This window comes from Heloderma suspectum, chromosome 7, assembly GCF_057233095.1.
Source record: "Heloderma suspectum isolate Gila_16-S chromosome 7, 16-S_ref, whole genome shotgun sequence".
NCBI lineage: Eukaryota > Metazoa > Chordata > Lepidosauria > Squamata > Helodermatidae > Heloderma > Heloderma suspectum.
The window spans coordinates 77,698,390-77,718,156 of record NC_139464.1 but is presented as its reverse complement, the minus strand read 5'-3'; the positions used below and the strand labels follow the sequence as shown (position 1 = coordinate 77,718,156).

The 19,767-nt window shown below is 43.5% G+C and overlaps 1 protein-coding gene across 1 annotated transcript in view; it reads right to left on the bottom strand.

Moving 5' to 3' along the window:
• The window catches only part of LOC146339986 (uncharacterized), a 142,192-nt gene extending 122,690 nt beyond the window's left edge, over positions 1-19,502 (bottom strand). Inside the window, exon 1 of the mRNA XM_084811897.1 lies at positions 19,376-19,502. Coding sequence (XP_084668023.1) covers positions 19,376-19,502 — 127 coding nt within the window. The remainder of the gene's footprint in view (positions 1-19,375) is intronic.
• Positions 19,503-19,767: the final 265 nt, after the last annotated feature.

Sequence of the window (19,767 nt, the reverse complement as noted above, 5' to 3'; positions counted from 1 at the left end):
GAAATATTGACATATGTGCTTTTGTTGTCAGCTTCCAAAATCAGTTGAAGCACCACTGGCTGGCGGCAAAGTTGCTGCTGTGACACCATACATTTCAAATAAAGTACAGAGTGGGAAAAGATATGGCGGAAGGAAGATTCTTTATGGGGATCTCCCACAGAGATGGTCCGGAATTGAAATACTTCTTAAGGGGACAATAATTCCAGAAATTGTGTCATAAACCTCGTGACATCCACTGCAGTTAAGAACAGAAGCAATAAGCAGAATTCCCATTTCATCCTAAGACATGTGTACCCTGGTAGACTTTCTTTCTGAATTTGTCCAGCTAGCAACAGACTTGTGTATCCAAGCAATTAAATCTATCACAATTAGAAATAGGCCATTTGAGATAATAGCATCTTCCAGAAATGAAGAAAACCCACAGGTGGTAAATAGTGCAGTGAGGGGGAGGGGGGAAGCTTACTGAACACACATCAAGCTTTGAGATTGCTAGATTCAGTTTTTCTAAACAAAGGAGCCATTAAACATGTCTTCTCCCAAAGAGTTGGGGGAAAAAATGAAAGAAAACAGGAACTAATTCTCCATAATGGCAACACTAAAATCAAACTCCAGGATGAATGGAGAGATTTTGCTGAAATCATAAACTGTGTGAGAGGAAATCTGTTCTTAGTCTAGAGGACAATATGAACTAATTCTGACAACAGGAAATTAAAGAATAAAATAGGAATCAATTCAAAAGCAAAGCAGTAACTATTGCTTAAAATTACCTCTAGTTCAAGAATGAAGAATGGCTGACTGTTATTTATATGGATTTTCCAAAGGCTTATTTAGAGAATCCAGTCATACCAAGGTGTTGGAGGAAAATTATTCAGCTTGTTACCTCAAATCAACAACGTTATTAAGTCCAATGAATTAAAGTCTTGTAGCCATGACTTCTTGTTTACTGCTTATAGTCTGTTCTTGTTGCCAGGTGTAGGGTTATTTTTTCATTTTTTCATTTGATTTATACACCGCCCAACTGACAAATGCCTTCAGGATGGTTTACAATAAAAAACCAAAAACAAGATAACAAAACAATAATACAGCAGAAGAAAATAACAAAATATTAAAAACATTGAGCCAGCATTAAAACCACTGCAGGAAATCTTGCAGAAGGTAAAAAGAGCCACAAGTCTATGGAGTCTAAACCTCCATAGAACATGATCTGACCTTGATAATGGGACCAATGTTAGGTCCTCACTTCCAAATCCTCCTCCTCCTGCCCAGTAGTAAAGACCAAATCAAGAGTATGTCCTGCCACATGCATTGGGCTGATGACTTGGGAAGAGCCTCATGGTTGTCATGGCAGCCATGAAGTCCTGAGCTGTCCAGATATTGCATCTTCAGCATGGAAATTGAAGTTACCTAGGAGGAACAGCAGCCTGGCTGTCCTCAACAACAAGTCCAAGACCACTTCCATCAGCTCAGGCGGGGATACCACTGGACAGTGGGGTGGGTGGTACAACAACAGAATCACTAAGCTGTTCCCAGAGCCCAACACCTCACACAGACACTCCAGATTGCACTAACCCAGACAAGAAGTCTAGAGAGGGAGAGGGAGGTTTTATAGATTATGTCAATCCCACCTCCCTGAGCCTCTAGTCTATGTTAGTGCTGTACTAAATACCCAAGTGGACACAGCTGGGATAAACTAATCCTACCCAGATCCCCCAACCAGTTCTTGGTAATACACACCAGGTTGACTTTCTTATCCATGATCAAACTATGGATGGTAGAGGTCTTATTATGAACCAACCTGGCATTACCTAATAGCACCAGCAGACCTGGGGCATCTCTATACCAGCCTAAAATCCTGCATTTAAAATGGGGCTTTCTGCTTCCGTTTTAAATGCAGGATCATGACTCCCTTTTTCACCCACTTCCTTTTACCCCTCCCCTTTCCTCCTCCTTCTCCCCGTATCTGAATCTTCCATTATCTTTCATTGATCTCACTCCTCTTCTTGCTGCTTTTCCTCTTTTCATGGAGAAAATTCAAGCAGAACACAGTGGGGTAATTTGATAGCTCATTATCTGCAATCTATTTAAAAATGGAACAAAGGGCATTTAGTGCAGGAGAGTCACGGCAGGGTCACGGCATCATGTAAACAGCCCACAAGCTTCTGTGAAGGAGCAATCTCAATTGCTGGATAAAGCTCCGTGTGAAGAAAGCCCTGATGGTGGGCTGATAGGACAACCAGTCTCCATCCAATTATAAAGGGCTAAACTGGACATGCATGAAGCCAGCATTCAATCATATTGAAAGGATAAGTTAGGGTCTGATTTTAAAAGCGAAAGGGACACACAGGTGAGAGTGCAGAACACTCCCTGTCTATCGCTTCCAGTATCAGAGCTTGGCTGAGGAGAAAAAATATTGGGGAGAGCAAGAAAGATAAGCCATGACTGAGTGGGTGGAAGGATCTGTGCTCCTCACCTGACACTTTTGCTTTCAAAAAATTGGACACCCACATCTTTCTTTCTACATGATTAGAGCATTTCTATGTTTAAACCCCCGCTTTTCATGGATCACTGCCTTGTTGTGGCGAAGGGGCTTGCATAACTCAGTGAAGTGATAAGCTATGCCATGCAGGGCCGCCCAAGATGGACAGGTCATGGTGGAGAGTTCTGACAAAATTTAGTCCACTGGAGAAGGAAATGGCAACCCACTCCAGTATTCTTGCCAAGAAAACCCCATGGAACGTATAACAAGGCTAAAAGATATGATGCCAGAAGATGAGCCCCTCAGGTTGGAAGGTGTCCAATATACTACTGAGGAAGAGCAGAGGGAATTTCCAAGCAGCACCAGAAAGAGTGAAGCAGCTGGGCCAAAGCCGAAAGGACACTCAGCTGTGGATGTGTCTGGTGGTGAAAAGAAAATCCGATGCTGTAAAGAACAATGTTGTTTAGGAACCTGGAATGTAAGATCAATGAATCAAGATAAGCTGGAGGTGGTCAAACATGAGATGGCAAGATTGAACATTGACATCTTGGGAATCAGCGAACTAAAATGACAAGCATGGGAGAATTTAATTCAGGTGACCATCATATCTACTGGGCAAGAATCCCGTAGAAGAAATGGAGTAGCACTCATACTCAACAAAAGGGTGGGAAAAGCAGTACTGAGGTACAATCTCAAAAACGATAGAATGATCTCAGTACAAATCCAAGGCAAACCATTCAACATCACAGTAATTCAAGTCTATGCCCCAACCACTGATGCCGAAGAAGCTGAGGTTGATCGGTTCTATGAAGACCTACAACACCTTCTAGAACTAACACCAAAAAAAGATGTCCTCTTCATCATAGGAGATTGGAATGCCAAAGTAGGAAGTCAAGAAATAACTGGGATAACAGGCAAGCATGGCCTTGGTATACAAAATGAAGCAGGACAAAGGCTAACAGAATTTTGCCAAGAGAACACGCTGATCATAGCAAACACACTTTTCCAACAGCACAAGAGGCGACTCTACACACGGACATCACCAGATGGTCAATATCGAAATCAGATTGATTATGTACTTTGCAGCCAGAGATGGAGAAGCTCTATACAGTCAGCAAAAACAAGACCTGGAGCTGACTGTGGCTCAGATCATGAGCTTCTTATTGCAAAATTTCGGCTTAAATTGAAGAACGTAGGGAAAAACACTAAATCATTCAGGTATGACCTAAATCATATCCCTTATGAATATACAGTGGAGGTGAGGAATAGATTTAAGAGATTAGATCTGATAGACAGAGTGCCTGAGGAACTATGGACAGTGGTCCATAACATTGTTCAGGAGGCAGCAACTCAAACTATCCCAAAGAAAAAGAAATGCAAGAAAGCAAAGTGGCTGTCTGATGAGGCTTTACAAGTAGCTGAGGAAAGAAGGAAAGTGAAAAGCAAGGGAGAAAGGGGAAGATATATCCAACTGAATGCAGAGTTCCAGAGAATAGCAAGGAGAGACAAGATTGTTAAGTCGTGTCCAACTCTTCATGAGAGACAAGAAGGCCTTCTTAAATGAACAATGCAAAGAAATCAAGAAAAATAATAGAATGGGAAAGACTGGAGATTTTTTCAAGAAAATCAGAGATATCAAGGGAACGTTTTGTGCAAAGACGGGCATGATAGAAGAAGAAGGCAGAGACCTAACAGAAGCAGATGAGATTAAGAAGACGTGGAAAGAATACACAGAAGAACTATACAGGAAAGATCTGAATGTCCCTGATAGCCATGATAGTGCGGTCACTGAACTTGAGCCGGACATCCTAGAGAGTGAAGTCAAGTGGGCCTTAGGAAGCATTATTAACAACAAAGCTAGCGGAGATGACAGTATTCCAGCTGAGCTATTTAAAATCCTAAAAGATGATGCTGTTAAAGTGCAGCACTCAATATGCCAACACATTTGGAACACTCAGCAGTGGCCACAAGACTGGAAAAGGTCAGTTTACATTCCAATTCCAAAGAAGGGCAATGTCAAAGAGTGTTCAAACTACCGTACAATTGCGTTCATTTCACATGCCAGCAAGGTGATGCTCAAAATCCTACAAGCTAGGCTTCAGCAGTATGTGAACCGAGAACTACTGGAAGTACAAGCTGGGTTTCGAAGAGGCAGAGGAACTAGAGATCAAATCGCCAACATTCGCTGGATCATGGAGAAAGCAAGAGAATTCCAGAAAAATGTCTATTTCTGTTTCATTGACTATGCTAAAGCCTTTGATTGTGTGGATCACAACAAACTGTGGCAAATTCTGAAAGAGATGGGAGTACCAGACCACCTTACCTGTCTCATGAGAAACCTGCACGAGGGTCAAGAAGCAACAGTAAGACCCAGACATGGAACAACCGATTGGTTCCAAATTGGGAAAGGAGTACGACAAGGCTGTATATTGTCGCCCTGCTTATTTCATTTATATGCAGAGTACATCATGAGAAACACTGGGTTGGAGGAATCACAGGTTGGAATTAAGATTGCCGGGAGAATTATCAACAACCTCAGATACGCAGACGATACCTTCCTAATGGCAGAAAGCGAAGAGGATCTAAAAAGCCTCTTGTTGAGGGTGAAAGAGGAGAGTGCAAAAGCTGGTTTGAAACTCAACATTAAAAAAATGAAGATCATGGCATCTGGCCCCATCACTTCCTGACATATAGAAGGGGAAGAAATGGAAGCAGTGACTGATTTTATTTTCTTGGGCTCCAAGATCACCGCAGACAGTGACTGTAGCCATGAAATTAAAAGACGCTTGCTCCTTGGGAGGAAAGCTATGGCAAACCTAGACAGCATAGTAAGAAGCAGAGACATCACCTTGCCGACAAAGGTTCGTATAATCAAAGCTATGGTTTTCCCACTAGCAACATATGGCTGTGTGAGCTGGACTATAAGGAAGGCTGAGCACCGAAGAATTGATGCTTTCGAACTGTGGTGCTGGAGAAGACTCTTACGAGTCCCCTGGATTGCAAGGAGGTCAAATCAGTCAATCCTAAAGGAAATCAACCCTGACTGCTCATTGGAAGGACAGATACTGAAGCTGAAGGTCAAATATTTTGGCCACCTAATGCAAAGAGAAAACTCCCTGGAAAAGACCCTGATGCTGGGAAAGATTGAAGGCAAAAGGAGAAGGGGACGGCAGAGGATGAGATAGCTAGATAGCATCACCGATGTAATGAATATGAACTTGAGCACACTCTGGGAGAGAGCAGAGGACAGGAAGGCCTGGCGTGCTATGGTCCATGGGGTCACGAAGAGTTGGACATGACTTAACGACTGAACAACAAAATGTTTAAAGCCATGGTATTGCTGCCATCATGTATAGCTAACCATTATGTTGCCACTTTGAAGCACTGAACATGGTCTTGTGTATGTATTCTGGAAATTTCTAAGAGCCCCTTCACAGGACACTAAAGGCTACTTCATATATCATGTTACTTCTACAGAGCTTCCATGTAACATGAAATCGACATGTGCTTTGTCATGTGTGGTAATCATATATGTGTGTATATAATTATATTTGCCTGAGCTAGGGGAAAATATGCAACTTTCCACAGTATAGATCCCCCATGTACACACCATGAAATGCACACTCACACAATGTGTTTCATGTTACTTCCTAAATTTTGTGTTGAAAAATAGCAATACTAGGAATTAGATTTATCATGTTCAGCACTTCGCTTTTGATCAAGCTGCCTCTTTAATCCAATCAATATACTTAAATCACATGCAGGCATATTCAGACAGCTTCTACAGTGTCATGATTGGCAACATCCCTGGTGAGAAATTAAATAGTCAATATCTTCCCCAGTGATGTAACTTGGTTTTCATTAGTGTGCTATACCTCCGAGGCCAAGGGACAATGCTCACCATATATACTAATATGTATTGGCCATGGTTAATCTGAGCCCTTTGGTAAAATTCATTTTAATTAACTTTATAAAGGCACATTAGGTACTTTATTGCTTGTCTAGACAGGCTACCTTGAGGGCCTAGAGCTATCCTTTTAGTACAGATATGGAAAGATTTCTGTCAGAAAATTCTTTGGGTATTTCAGAAGCTGAAATAGTGGTATCTATGGTTAGAAAGGTTTACATTTGGAAAAGAATTTAAATATTTTGGTTTTTTCCCCCTCCAAAATCTACAGTGCAAAGTCAGAGTTTTAGGAGTGGAGGAAGATAAATTAATCCAGGCCATTCAAACTTTCTTGGTGAAAGTCCAACTTAAAGAAACTCTGAGTTTGACAATGTCTGAGGGAAATGGCCCATGGCATGAAACACTTGAATCAAGAAACAAATAACAAGATATAATGTTGTGAACTAAGTGAATCCTAAATGGTACTGAAGTTTCATTTAATTTAGCCGCTTGTGTTTATTTTTTTATTTTTAATTATATTTACATAGGCAGCTCAATTAGAGGTTTTTGCTATCTAAAATGACTACAGCAAAAAGGAAAAAAAATAGGCAACACCTGCACCTCATAGTACAGTTTCACATTCAACTTTAAAAGTAACTAGCTGCAGTATAGTACAGCTAGTTACATTTAAAGTTGAACATGAAAACTTTACTATCAGGGAAAGGTGTTTTAACAAACTCCATATGATTCCAGATTGTGCCCACATGGCAGTGGGTCGGTAGAGGACTTCCTTCATTATTTGTTTAACTGTCCTATTTCCTCTACAGTTAAAGTTTTAGGTCCTGTCCTTACAGGAAAAAATGCTTGGTCTGATTTAGAGAAAATGGGTTTTTTGTTTACATCTCATAATAAGGCGATTTTATTGGCAGCGGTGGGCTTTGCTCTTATACTCTTATGAGGAGTGATAAGTAAGTTTACTACTTATGAACTGTTTTTATTGCTGTGTTTTTATTGCTTTTATCATATTGTATTTTTCTTGCATTCTTTGTTTATTTGTTGTTGTAACCAGTGGATGTAACAATAAAATTTTATTCATTCATTCATTATACTGCCGTGAGCCATGCTGTGCTCACATGGACCTACCTGGGATTTGGGATGGCTTGTCATTGACAGAGGAAATTGGCTAATTTAGATGCAGCAGAAATCCGTAGCCCTATGCAGGTCTTCAGAACTGGTATCCATGGAAGGAATGGGAAGTGCACTGTGTGGCCCTGCCTCTTCCAGGTGTTTACCAGGAAGGACAGAAGGGCAAATCCAACTGTGTTCGGGTAACTGCAGTTACAGGGCAGTTACAGGGCATCAGCCTAAAATCCTGCTTTTCAAACGGGGCTTTCTGCTTCCATTTTAAATGCAGGATCGCAACTCCCTTTTTCACATGCTTCCTTTCCCCCCACCCCCCACCCCCTTCCCCCTCTTCCTCCTCCTCCCCATATCTGAGTCTTCCATTATCTTTCATTGATCTTGCTCCTCTTCTTGCCACTTTTACTCTTTTCACGGAGGAAACTGAAGCAGAACACAACGGGGTCATTTGATAGCTCATTATCTGCAATCTATTTAAAATGAAACAAAGGGCATTTAGTGCAAGAGACGCCTTGAATGATCACGGCATCATGTAAAGAGCCCGCAAACTTCTGTGAAGGAGCAATCTCAATTGCAGGTTAAAAGCTCAGTGTGAAGGAGCCCACAGAGCTCCATACAGTCAGGAACACTGTCCTAGCAGGATTCCCAATTGTGCAGACCTCTGCAACCATGTATAGGGGCTTTCCTCTCCCAGCGTAACCCACTGGTATATTTTTCTTTAAGAATTCTGAGTAAGAATATTCCTGCACATGCTCAGTAAAGGAGTGAGATAAGGAGTGGCCACCAATTTAGACAGTTCTCCTCTCTGTAGGACCCTGAATGCTTGAGACAGGAAGGAGGTTCCCTTTGGGGAAAAAAATTAAAGAGTCGTGATTTTTATTTTATTTTTACAAACACTATGAGTTCCTAGTTTATTTATGTTCTTTTATATTATATAAAGGGCTGTTTACAGAGTTGTTCCTGTGTTGCTGGATCCTGATCCATTTTGAGAAGCTTCAGAGAGAAGATTTAGGTATGTATGTATTTATTTATTTATTGGGCTCAAGCTGAAAGACAGAACTTTCGGAGGGCTGTGCTCTGTTTTATTGTTTTGGTGATAAGTGCATTGTTATGCATGTAAAATCATTACATGTGCATTATTATTGTTTTTAATTAAGAAAGTAAAATGATATATGTTAATTGTCCCTGTGACCTTTGCTGTGAGTCCCATTAGAGACTCTAAAGAAAAGTGTTACACCAGTGCTGCTACAACCTATGGGGGATTTTCTCTCCACAGCACTGCAACTACCTATGGGGAAACTTCCCCTTCACTGGGCAATCCCACTTATGGGTTTCTCTTTCTTTCTTTCTTTCTTTCTTTCTTTCTTTCTTTCTTTCTTTCAGCAAATACTTATATTTCAGGGCCTAAGGAACTGTCTGCCACAATAACTCAGAGTTCCACAAGCTGACCATTTCTCGCTGTCACCAGTTCTCTTAGAATGCTTTAAAACCTCCTAGTAGCTTTGTATAAGAGACTTACGGATGAGATGGGCACCAGCACTAGAGACAAGATGAACTATTAAACAAGTTAATGCATTAAAGGTATATTTTATACATAAGGGAATGCTGATGTTTACTTTGGGGTTTCCAAAAGACTGCTTAGTGACAATTTCTTAAGGACTTTACTTATTTATTTATTTACTGCTCCAAGTGGGCCTTAGGAAGCATTAGTAACAACAAAGCTAGCGGAGATGACAGTATTCCAGCTGAGCTATTTAAAATCCTAAAAGATGATGCTGTTAAAGTGCTGCATTCAATATGCCAACAAATCTGGAACACTCAACAGTGGCCACAAGACTGGAAAAGGTCAGTTTACATTCCAATTCCAAAGAAGGGCAACGCCAAAGAGTGTTCAAACTACCGCACAATTGCGCTCATTTCACATGCCAGCAAGGTGATGCTCAAAATCCTACAAGCTAGGCTTCAGCAGTATGCGAACCGAGAACTACCGGAAGTACAAGCGGGGTTTAGAAGAGGCAGAGGAACTAGAGATCAAATCGCCAACATTTGCTGCATCATGGAGAAAGCAAGAGAATTCCAGAAAAACGTCTATTTCTGCTTCATTGACTACGCTAAAGCCTTTGATTGTGTGGATCACAACAAACTGTGGCAAATTCTTAAAGTGATGGGAGTACCAGACCACCTTACCTGTCTCCTGAAAAACCTGTACGAGGGTCAAGAAGCAACAGTAAGAACCAGACATGGAACAACCGATTGGTTCAAAATTGGGAAAGGAGTACGACAAGGCTGCATATTGTCACCCTGCTTATTTAACTTATATGCAGAGTACATCATGAGAAATGCCGGGTTGGATGAATCACAGGTCGGAATTAAGATTGCTGGGAGAATTATCAATAACCTCCGATATGCAGACGATACCACCCTAATGGCAGAAAGCGAAGAGGATCTCAAGAGCCTCTTGTTGAGGGTGAAAGAGGAGAGTGCAAAAGCTGGTTTGAAACTCAACATTAAAAAAACTAAGATCATGGCATCTGGCCCCATCACTTCCTGGCATATAGAAGGGGAAGAAATGGAAGCAGTGACAGATTTTACTTTCTTGGGCTCCAAGATCACTGCAGACGGTGACTGTAGCCATGAAATTAAAAGACGCTTGCTCCTTGGGAGGAAAGCTATGGCCAACCTAGACAGCATAGTAAGAAGCAGAGACATCACCTTGCCGACAAAGGTCCGTCTAATCAAAGCTATGGTTTTCCCAGTAGTAATGTATGGCTGTGAGAGCTGGACTATAAGGAAGGCTGAGCACCGAAGAACTGATGCTTTCGAACTGTGGTGCTGGAGAAGACTCTTACGAGTCCCCTGGATTGCAAGGAGGTCAAATCAGTCCATCCTAAAGGAAATCAACCCTGAGTGCTCATTGGAAGGACAGATACTGAAGCTGAAGCTCCAATATTTTGGCCACCTAATGCGAAGAGAAAACTCCCTGGAAAAGACCCTGATGCTGGGAAAGACTGAAGGCAAAAGGAGAAGGGGACAGCAGAGGATGAGATGGCTAGATAGCATCACGGATGCAATGAATATGAACTTGAGCACGCTCCGGGAGAGAGCGCAGGACAGGAAGGCCTGGCGTGCTCTGGTCCATGGGGTCACGAAGAGTCGGACACGACTGAACGACTGAACAACAACAATCTAAAACAGATTTAAGAGTGGATTTCAGACTCAAGAGACACCATTGCTGCTACAAGCCTCTTAGGGTACCATCCTATGCATGTTTAGACCGAGAAAAGGCCTACAACTCTCAGCATTCCCCAGCCAGCTTTTCTCTGTCTAAACATGCATAGGATGGTGCCCTTAATGACTTCTTTTAGCTCAGCCAGTTTCCCTAAACCTCCACCCCAGCCAAATATACTCATAACCAGTTCCAAGTCTTGGGTAAAGTCTTCCTCTGACACCAATGCTCCTCCTATTGTATTTCTGGCTGCTTGGACAGTTTATCTGGGGTTTTACTGCCTGCTTGTATAACCTTCTTCTGGCAAGATCTTAGAGCAGCCTCCTGGAATAACACAGTCACCTGCTTCCTACATCTGACCTTCACCAGCCACGTATGGTATTCCCACAGAGAAGGAATAACTTAATATGCAGGCCTTGGCTATTCACTTTCTCCTCAGCTTTCTCCTAGTCCTTCTACAACACCACCCGCCAACCAGCAGACCTCCTCCCTCACTCTCCACAGGCTGAGTGGGGCTTTAACTGTCAACCCAACTGCTCTTTTCTACTTAGCTAGAATCCCCAGCCAATCAAAATTGAATTCACCTTATCCAGGCTGCATCTACATATATTCAAAGTGAGCACCTCTCCGCTTCAGAATGTCTCTAAGGAACTAATACACAGGCCATTGACAGTAACAAAGCAAGGCCTCAGGCCTGCTCAGATACATTATAGTCTCTCAGAGACCACCCAACATAAACATTACATAACAACAGTTTTGTACATAGCATTTTTTCACATCACTTTTACTCAAATGCAGTTACATTTCCCCTTCAGACCTTCCTAGTAAATATGAGAAGGTCACAGGTGGAGGGACTTCAGTGCATGCCACTGTTCCCCTCTACAGATACAAGTTTTTAAACACCTGCATAAGGCCTGCTTGTTCCCAGTATCTGAAACATACCTTACACCATGGTGATGGTTTGTGTGTGTTTTTGCTGGTCTGGCAGAGGCAGTTCGCTGTTATGGCAGAGGCCAAAATCCATTGAAGGAGAAAAGAGAAAGTAGTTTTTGACTCATCTTGGGAAGCGGTTTAGGTAAGAATTCAAGTTTCTAATCTGAAAAAAAGAACACTGTCTACTCATGTGCTTGTTTCTGTATTCATATAACAAAAGAGATTGCAGCCATATTATTATTTCTTTGATCACATGTTTACTGAACACATAGAGCTGCCTCCTCCTGATATCTGCCCATTTAGCCAAAGGTGAGAGCAGGCTCTACATATGTATAACTGTACTCACTATCAAGAGCACTGGTTGTTTCATGGTTCTTGATCATGAGGCCAGGCCCTATATTAGTACAGTTGTACACATCCAGAGCATGGTCTCATCTTTAGTGAGATAGGTAGAGGCTCAGGATGGGGCCAGCTAGTATGACTCCACTCCCCACCCCCCGCATGCCACCATGCATTCAGTTAGATAGGTAAGAAGGTGAGAGCAGGGCTATTATAACAGCACCATCGTTTCTAAACTCTCTTCTTCAAAATAAACTTGTAAAAACAGCCATGAGGGAAAGGGGAAGCTAAGAACTTTTATAGATAGTTTCCTCGCTCTCCCAATGATATTTTCACCATTACCTCCAATTCCTAAGGGCCAAACTACATGTTATGCTAAGCGCATAGCATGTAGCTGAGGCTGGTCTTATTTTTTATTCTTGTGTAAGCACACATGGCTCCAATTCAGATTGAGACTATAGCACTCTGGGAGAGGTTAAACAGCCCCACACAGTTTTTTTCCTGAAATCCCATACACACACATACACACACACAGAGGAGGACTTAAAAAAAAGTAAAAAGTTTCCATTGGAGTTAATGGAGTTCTTTTTTCTTATTTTACACACACACATCCAGTGCGGGTGAAGGTTTTGGGGGGAAATGGTGGGGGGAAGGTTTAAGCCTACCCTCCCACAGCACCATGGTCCCAATTCAAATCAAGGCCACATGTGCTTACATGAGGGTAAAAAAAAAAGAAGTCCAGCTACATGCTCCACAATTACCAGAATGAGTAGTTTGGCTCTACAGGCCAAACAAAATGTTTTACTAATCATGCATAGTGGAGCTATGCGTGATTGTTTCCCCTACTCTCTTGTAAGTATGTGCAGCCCCGATTCAGATCAGGACCATGGCATTATCTGGGAGGAGGGTTTAAGCTTTCCCTCCCAACCCATTTTTGTCCTGAAATTCCATCCCAAAGGGGCGGGGATTAAAACAGAAGAAAAAACCCTCCACTTATCCCTCTTCTCCTGAAGCACCATGGTCCCAATGTGAATGGAAGCTGCACATGCTTGCAGGAGAGTAGGGAAAACATAGCTCCAATATGTGTGATTAGAAGAACATGTAGTTTGGCCCTAAGACAGCTCTTTTCTTGTCTAGAATCAGTGACAAATTTGTTTTTGAATTTTTGAAGCCACATATTTGTGACCATATTGTCACATTCTCAAAGTGATTTCTAACATAATAATAATAATAATAATCGTAATCATAATAATAATCCCTTAAATACATGCCTATAAATACAAACTCTACCTGAGTTTTATTTTCTTTCAGACATAACAAACTTCATGGAATACTCCATCATTCATTATGGTGACAGTAATATAATCAAACTGAATGAGCATGCTAGAAGAATAATATTGCTGAGGCTAAAGCAATAAATTATATTGTTTCATGATGGGGAATGCGGGAGACTCAAAATAATTGTAATGACCTCAGCCCTGGGCATTTCCCGAGGTTTAATGACCAGCTGGGGTTAATGGCCTAAGGTTTCACCTCAGGCTTTTAACCATCTCAGACTCTCATTAATACTCAGAAAATGTTCAGGGCTTTATTGCTATTGCTTAAGTTAAACGTTGATGGACATTTCACTTCCATGATGGAATGTGCAACAAATGTGAGCACATATGTCCAGGTGTCTTTTGAAACAAACGTTTTAAGCAGTTTGCATCTTTCCTTCCAAGGGATTGGCTTGATATGTTTTTTATTTAATACATTTTAATTTCATATTTCCAAACAATTGTCCAGAATATATTATATTAAAAATCTAAAGCCATAAAAACAAATAATAAGCAATAAAACCAGTGAAAGTAGCTTGTTGTTTGTTCATTTTAAAGCATCACTTGGGGCATTTCTACACCAGCCTAAAACCCTGCATTTAAAACACGACTTTTTGCTTCCATTTTAAATGCAGGATCACAACAGACTCCCTTTACATGCTCTTCCTTCTCTGTCGATGGCCCTTCCCATAGCGTTACGTTTCCGTGAAGAGGCATTACACGCTCTCTCCAGGTTCAGCGATACTTGCTCCTGGGTTCCTGCCCCTTTCCCTCCCTTTGCACATTAGTGGTGGATGGGGACTGACATGCGGACAGCCCCCCCCCCCGATCTCCCTGGGGCCCACCTCCATCTTCCATGCTTTTGGCCAGTCCCTGCCGCTCAGCCGCTCTGCTCTGTTCCTCTGCTCTGCTGCCCCCAGTGCGATGCACTGCCACTCTGCCACTGTTCTGAACAGGCAGGTTGAAAATGGTGAGAAGCCAAAATGGCTCAGGTGCGGGAAGGCTGAACGCCCATCAGACCTTCATCACCACCTTTGACATCATGACCACGCCACCAACAGCTACACTCAGCACTTCATTCATGCTAGGAGAGAAATACATGGGGAGGTCATGGTGCTCCATTGGCGCATATCTGGAAAAATACTCCATTTTTTCTGTTTGAGGAAAAAACAGGATAGGTGGGAGGAAATAGTGGAATAATGACTGGACAATGACATTGTCATGTAATGGACCCGCACAATTCAGTGAGTGAGCAACCATGAATGTACAATAAACTTGAGCTGTAGAGATCCCCTTGGTTTGGGAAGGGATGAGATGATTTTTAAAACTTTTAAGGATAGCCAAGGAAGCATCTCTGGGGAAGGCATTCCAATGCTGAGGCATCGTAATCTGAAAGGCCCTGTCTCTGGTAGCCACCTGCCTGATCACCTACTGCAGAGGACACCCAGAGCAGAGTCTGATTATTATTTCATTGAATGGCAGGTTCATAGGGGATAGGTGGTTCTTCAAATACACAAAATCATAGATCATGTCATAATTATATTCAGTGATGGAAATACTGGCAAAACATTTCATTCACATTTATTACTGAATGAAGAGGAATACAAAAGTGGAATACCCTTTCATCACAGTCCACTTTCTTAATAGTTCACTGAATTGCTAACTGCTTTTTCACTGATAACCTTACTCTTCGTTGATCCTCCAGGAGGGTTAATCCTGCTGTGGAACAAACAGGCCTTTCCAGAAACAACGTAACAGTGGGTTTCAAAGCAGACTGTTCACACATGTAGACCAGGGTATTATGTGTTGTAAAATAAGTCAAGAGGAATGGGTCATAGTTCTAGCTTGATTCTAGTTTGTTTGCAAAAGGCCCAAGCTCCAGTCTCTGTCATATCCTGTTAAAAGACAGGCATAGGAAACACTTCTATGTGAGACCTTGGAAAGCCACAACATTGGAAAGCCACTGCCAGTCAGAGTAGACAGCTCTGTCCTATATGAACCAATGATGTTGCTCTGATTTAGTACTGTCCTGCTCCAACTGGGATTCCGTTACCTGCTCTGGGGGACAGCTCAGGTGAGGAGACAAAACAGGCCAGTTCACACATGACAAGCCATTGTGGGTTAATTAATCCTCGGAGTGCCATGGCTTGTGCTGGCCACCATTTTGAACATGCAAGCCCTAGCTTGTCATGTTGTGCAAACCTGGGGGGGGGGTGTGTGAAAGTTAAACAACCCTCACATAACCCTAGAGCAGACCATGGGTTATGTGAGAGTTGTTTAACCTTCACATTACCCCCACCACCCCGGTTCGCACAACACAACAAGCCACAGCAACCACCAGCCGGGGCTTGCATATTCAAAATGGCAGCCAGCATGCACCACAGCAGCCCCAAGGGTTAGTTAACTCAAAGTAGCTTGTCATGATGTGTGAACTCAGTCACCATGGTACAAGCAACTGGAGCAAGACCAGTTTTAGCACCACAGCCTCCACCGCTGCCCAGGACTTTGAGTTCAGGACCACAGAGAGCACTTTTACAGCTAGAGTACTAAGTTACCCAGCACTAGATTAGCACAACTGGCAGAGTTTTATAGCCAGGGCTGTGTTTCCACCAGCGATTTACTCCAACCTGCCTTTGCAATGAGGTCTCTGTGTTTCCATGACATCGTGGCCATTCAGCACCAGCCCTCCATTTTATCGTGGAAAAACCGCTTCTTCTGAGGCTGGTTATAGCCCAACTTTTCATCTCACTTCGGCTCCATTAATGACTTGTTTCTACAACCGCACTGGGTTTGGTAGAATCATAGAATCATAGCATCATAGAATAGTAGGGTTGGAAGGGGCCTACAAGGCCATCGAGTCCAACCCCCTGCTCAATGCAGGAATCCAAGTCAGAGCATCCCTGACAGATGGCTATCCAGAAATGCCTCCAGTGTGGGAGAGCCCACCACCTCTCTAGGTAATTGGTTCCATTGTCGTATTGCTCTAACAGTCAGGAAGTTTCTCCTGATGTTCAGCCGGAATCTGGCTTCCTGTAACTTGAGCCCATTATTCCGTGTCCCGCACTCTGGGTGTCATAGTGTTGCCCATGGGGCATGTAGCCCAGCCCTTGTGGGTGTGTCGCTCACCTGCCCATGACCTCAGTGACCCAACCCTTTCCCTCTTCCTGTTTTCTGGAAGTTTCATCTCCGTTTTGGAGCAGGATGCCGAGGGACCAACTTTTGAAACGTCATTGAAAACAAGTGCTAAAACACTCTTGCGTATAAGCCTGCTATCACAGGTAAGCAAGTACTCCCACTACAGCCTGAAAATCAGGTTTATTATCTCAGGTCATCTTCCATCAATATGCATATCCTCTATGTCAGTATCTTCCTATGACTCTATGACTCAATCATGAAATAGCACTAACATGCATTTGTGCTATCGCACGATAGCACAATTGCACGATAGTGCATTCTCTGGAACAAGGCTTCTTGACCTCAACAGGAGTCAGCAGGCATCCCTGGACTAAGGCACTATTGTGCGATTGTGCTATTGCACTATAGCGCAAATGTGTGTTAATGCTATTTCACGATTGAGTGATAGAGTGATAGCAAGATACTGAAGTGGAGGGTATGCGTATTAGAGGGAAAGGGGAAAAAATGGGCAGAATTGGGCATATGTCTGGGAAGTCTACTCAGACGTAACTCCTGTTGTGGTCAATGAGGCTTGTTCCTGAGATTGCCATTAAGGGGGATAGAGCCTGGAGTGGGGAGGCTCTCTGATTGGTTGAGCAGCTCCTGCCAGTCTGATGATGTTCACTTCCAATCCCCCCACCCCACCTGGAAGTATGTTTCTGTCAGAGGTGTGGAGAAGTTGTAACTGGAGCAGCGCACTACGGGAACAATGGGAAGGGTCACTGTGCCTGTTAATGTGCAACTGCACCTTTGCTTTTTCACTTCTCTTCATTCAAGTGCAATTGTGCTTTAAAACTCACTTTAAAGGGGTGGGGAGGGCTTGGAAGGCAGGGAGGAGACTGGCCAGAGCAGGAAACTGGAGCGAAGCAGAAGGGGGAGAGGGAGAGGGGACTCAGCCAGAGGAGGAGGCGGGAACATGGATGAGGTAATCAGACCCAACCCAGACTCCACCCAGACTCCACCCAGCCATCAAGAAAATAATTCAGTTAGAGCTCAGTGGAATCAGCACAGAGCCCCAGACTACAGTGATGATAAGCCGGGACTTTAAGCACTGTGGAAACTGAAAAAGGAGCAGATGCAATTAGGGAAACATCGCAACAAAGTTGCAAGGCAGGTGAAGCCGATAGCGTGGAAACACACCCCAGGACAGGAGAGTCTGGGAGCTAGGGATTGCAGAGAATTCCGCCACGAACTCCAGTGAGGCCTTCTAAAGAATCTGGCCCCCCAGGGTCCATGGCAGAATGGACCACTCCCCTCCACCACCCCACGAAATTCTCCCCAGATGGACCCTACCTGCCGCCGGCCGGTCCAGTCTGTCCACTGCCCCGGTCTGCGGCCGCAAACGGAGTCCAGCATAGCAGATGCCATTTGCGTCCCTGCTTTAGCCATGATAGGCTATGTAAATATTTATGTAGCCTATCATGGCTAAAGCAGAGATGCAAATGGCATCCGTTATGCCATTTGTGTCGCTACTCTTTTCATGATAGGCTAAGTAAATATTTACATAGCCTATCATGGCTAAAGCAGGGACGCAAATGGCGTCCGTCATGCCGGACTCTATTTGCGGCCGCAGACCTGCAGTGGACGGAGGTCCGGCTGTGGACGGGCCTGGCCGGCGGCTCTGCGGACATGCCACGGAGCGGAGCCAGCCGGGGAGGATTCCGGAAGGAGGGACGGATTGCCTCCCCCGCACCGCAGATGCCCCGGACCAGAACGATGAGTGGGGTTCGTACACCCCTACTGGGAGCTCCACTTCCTCAAGTGCCACATCTAGGTTTTTTAAACCCAGCATCCTTTGCCACAGTAGCTAGCTGTAGTGAGAGTCTGAGAAGTGAGGAGCTGGTTGCTGAATGTTCCCCAGAGCCTCTCTGCTTACTGGAGGAATCCGAAGTCCACTCCTCAGAGTCAGAGGGCAGCAGCACCCCATGGGGATTGAGAGGACAGAGTGAGGGATCCAAGGTGGAGGGCTGGGACCTGGGTCTGAACCCTCCTCAGAGTTGCTGCCACTAGAAACCTCAGTCTCAGAGGGCTCTCAGTCCTGGACCAATGCAAGTATACGGCAGTTTTGATTTTGGGTTTCCTGCATCCATTAACATACTGTATATAATCTTTTCTACCACCTTCAGACATCCCACAGAGCATGAAGCTGAATTATATTTCAAAACTTATAAACTGGCAGGGCCGGCCTCACCATTAGGCAGAGTGAGGCAGCTGCTTCAGGCAGCAGATGCAGGGGGTGTGCGTGGGAAGCAGAAGCAAGATGTTTAAGGACAAAAGCTCTGTGTGCATCACTAGCATCCTCTAAGCTAGTCTGCTACCCTCAGGTAAGGTGGATGGTGCTGTCCCATCACCAGTGTGGAAGGAAAATTCAGCTGCCATTCTAGTCGGCATTGGCACATGGAATGGGAAGAGGTGCCATCTTCTTCTTTGCCTCAAACAGCAAAATATCATAGGCTGGTCCTATTTGTTTGTGTCCAATGTCAGAGAATTTCTGACTAGCACATGTGAAGAAAAAGCAACCTTAAGCAGAGCAGGAGGCAACAGAAGGCAAGGTCTTGATGGTTGGTGAAGGGAGCGTGGTCTCAGGAAGGTCTAGGCTAGAATTGCACATCTCAGGGGCTGCACTGAACTGTAGTTTGCTTTTAATTTGAACTTGATATCTCATGATTTGTACATGGTACCTCTTCAACTCATTATATTTTTAAAACTATCAATGTAAATCTTACTGCTGTTCTTCAAACAAGAATGCACAATTTATTGGAAGAAGCAGGGACTAATTACTACAGTTTTGCCATGTTTGTCTGCCTGGCTTTATTTGTTAAGACTCCAGCTATGATTTCTGTCATACTAGTGGGAGCATTTCTTTCCAGTCTCCATATGCTGACCTCTATATTTGTTCATGGTATTATTCCTAGGAGTGGTGTAATACTCATTACTGCAGTCATCTTTATTTGCATCTCTCCCTGAAAACCACTCGTGAATAGCAGCTACTGTCGGCTGGTTCAGCACCATTTCCCAAGGGCATTTGCTCAAGAGAGTTCCTAATGACAATACTATGTAAAACTACTCTGGTGGCCTGTAAGTCAGTCTGTTCCCTTCAAGGTTAAATCATACTGTAATGGCTGCATCTATCTGAGGGACTCTGTGTTGCTTGATGCTTGGTTTTCTGAAAGAGTCTCCTTGAAACAGTTGTAGGAGAAAAGAACCTCAAAGAAGCACTGGATTACATGAGGAGGACCACTGCATTATATCTTTTCTGATGTAGAGTTGTGGACCA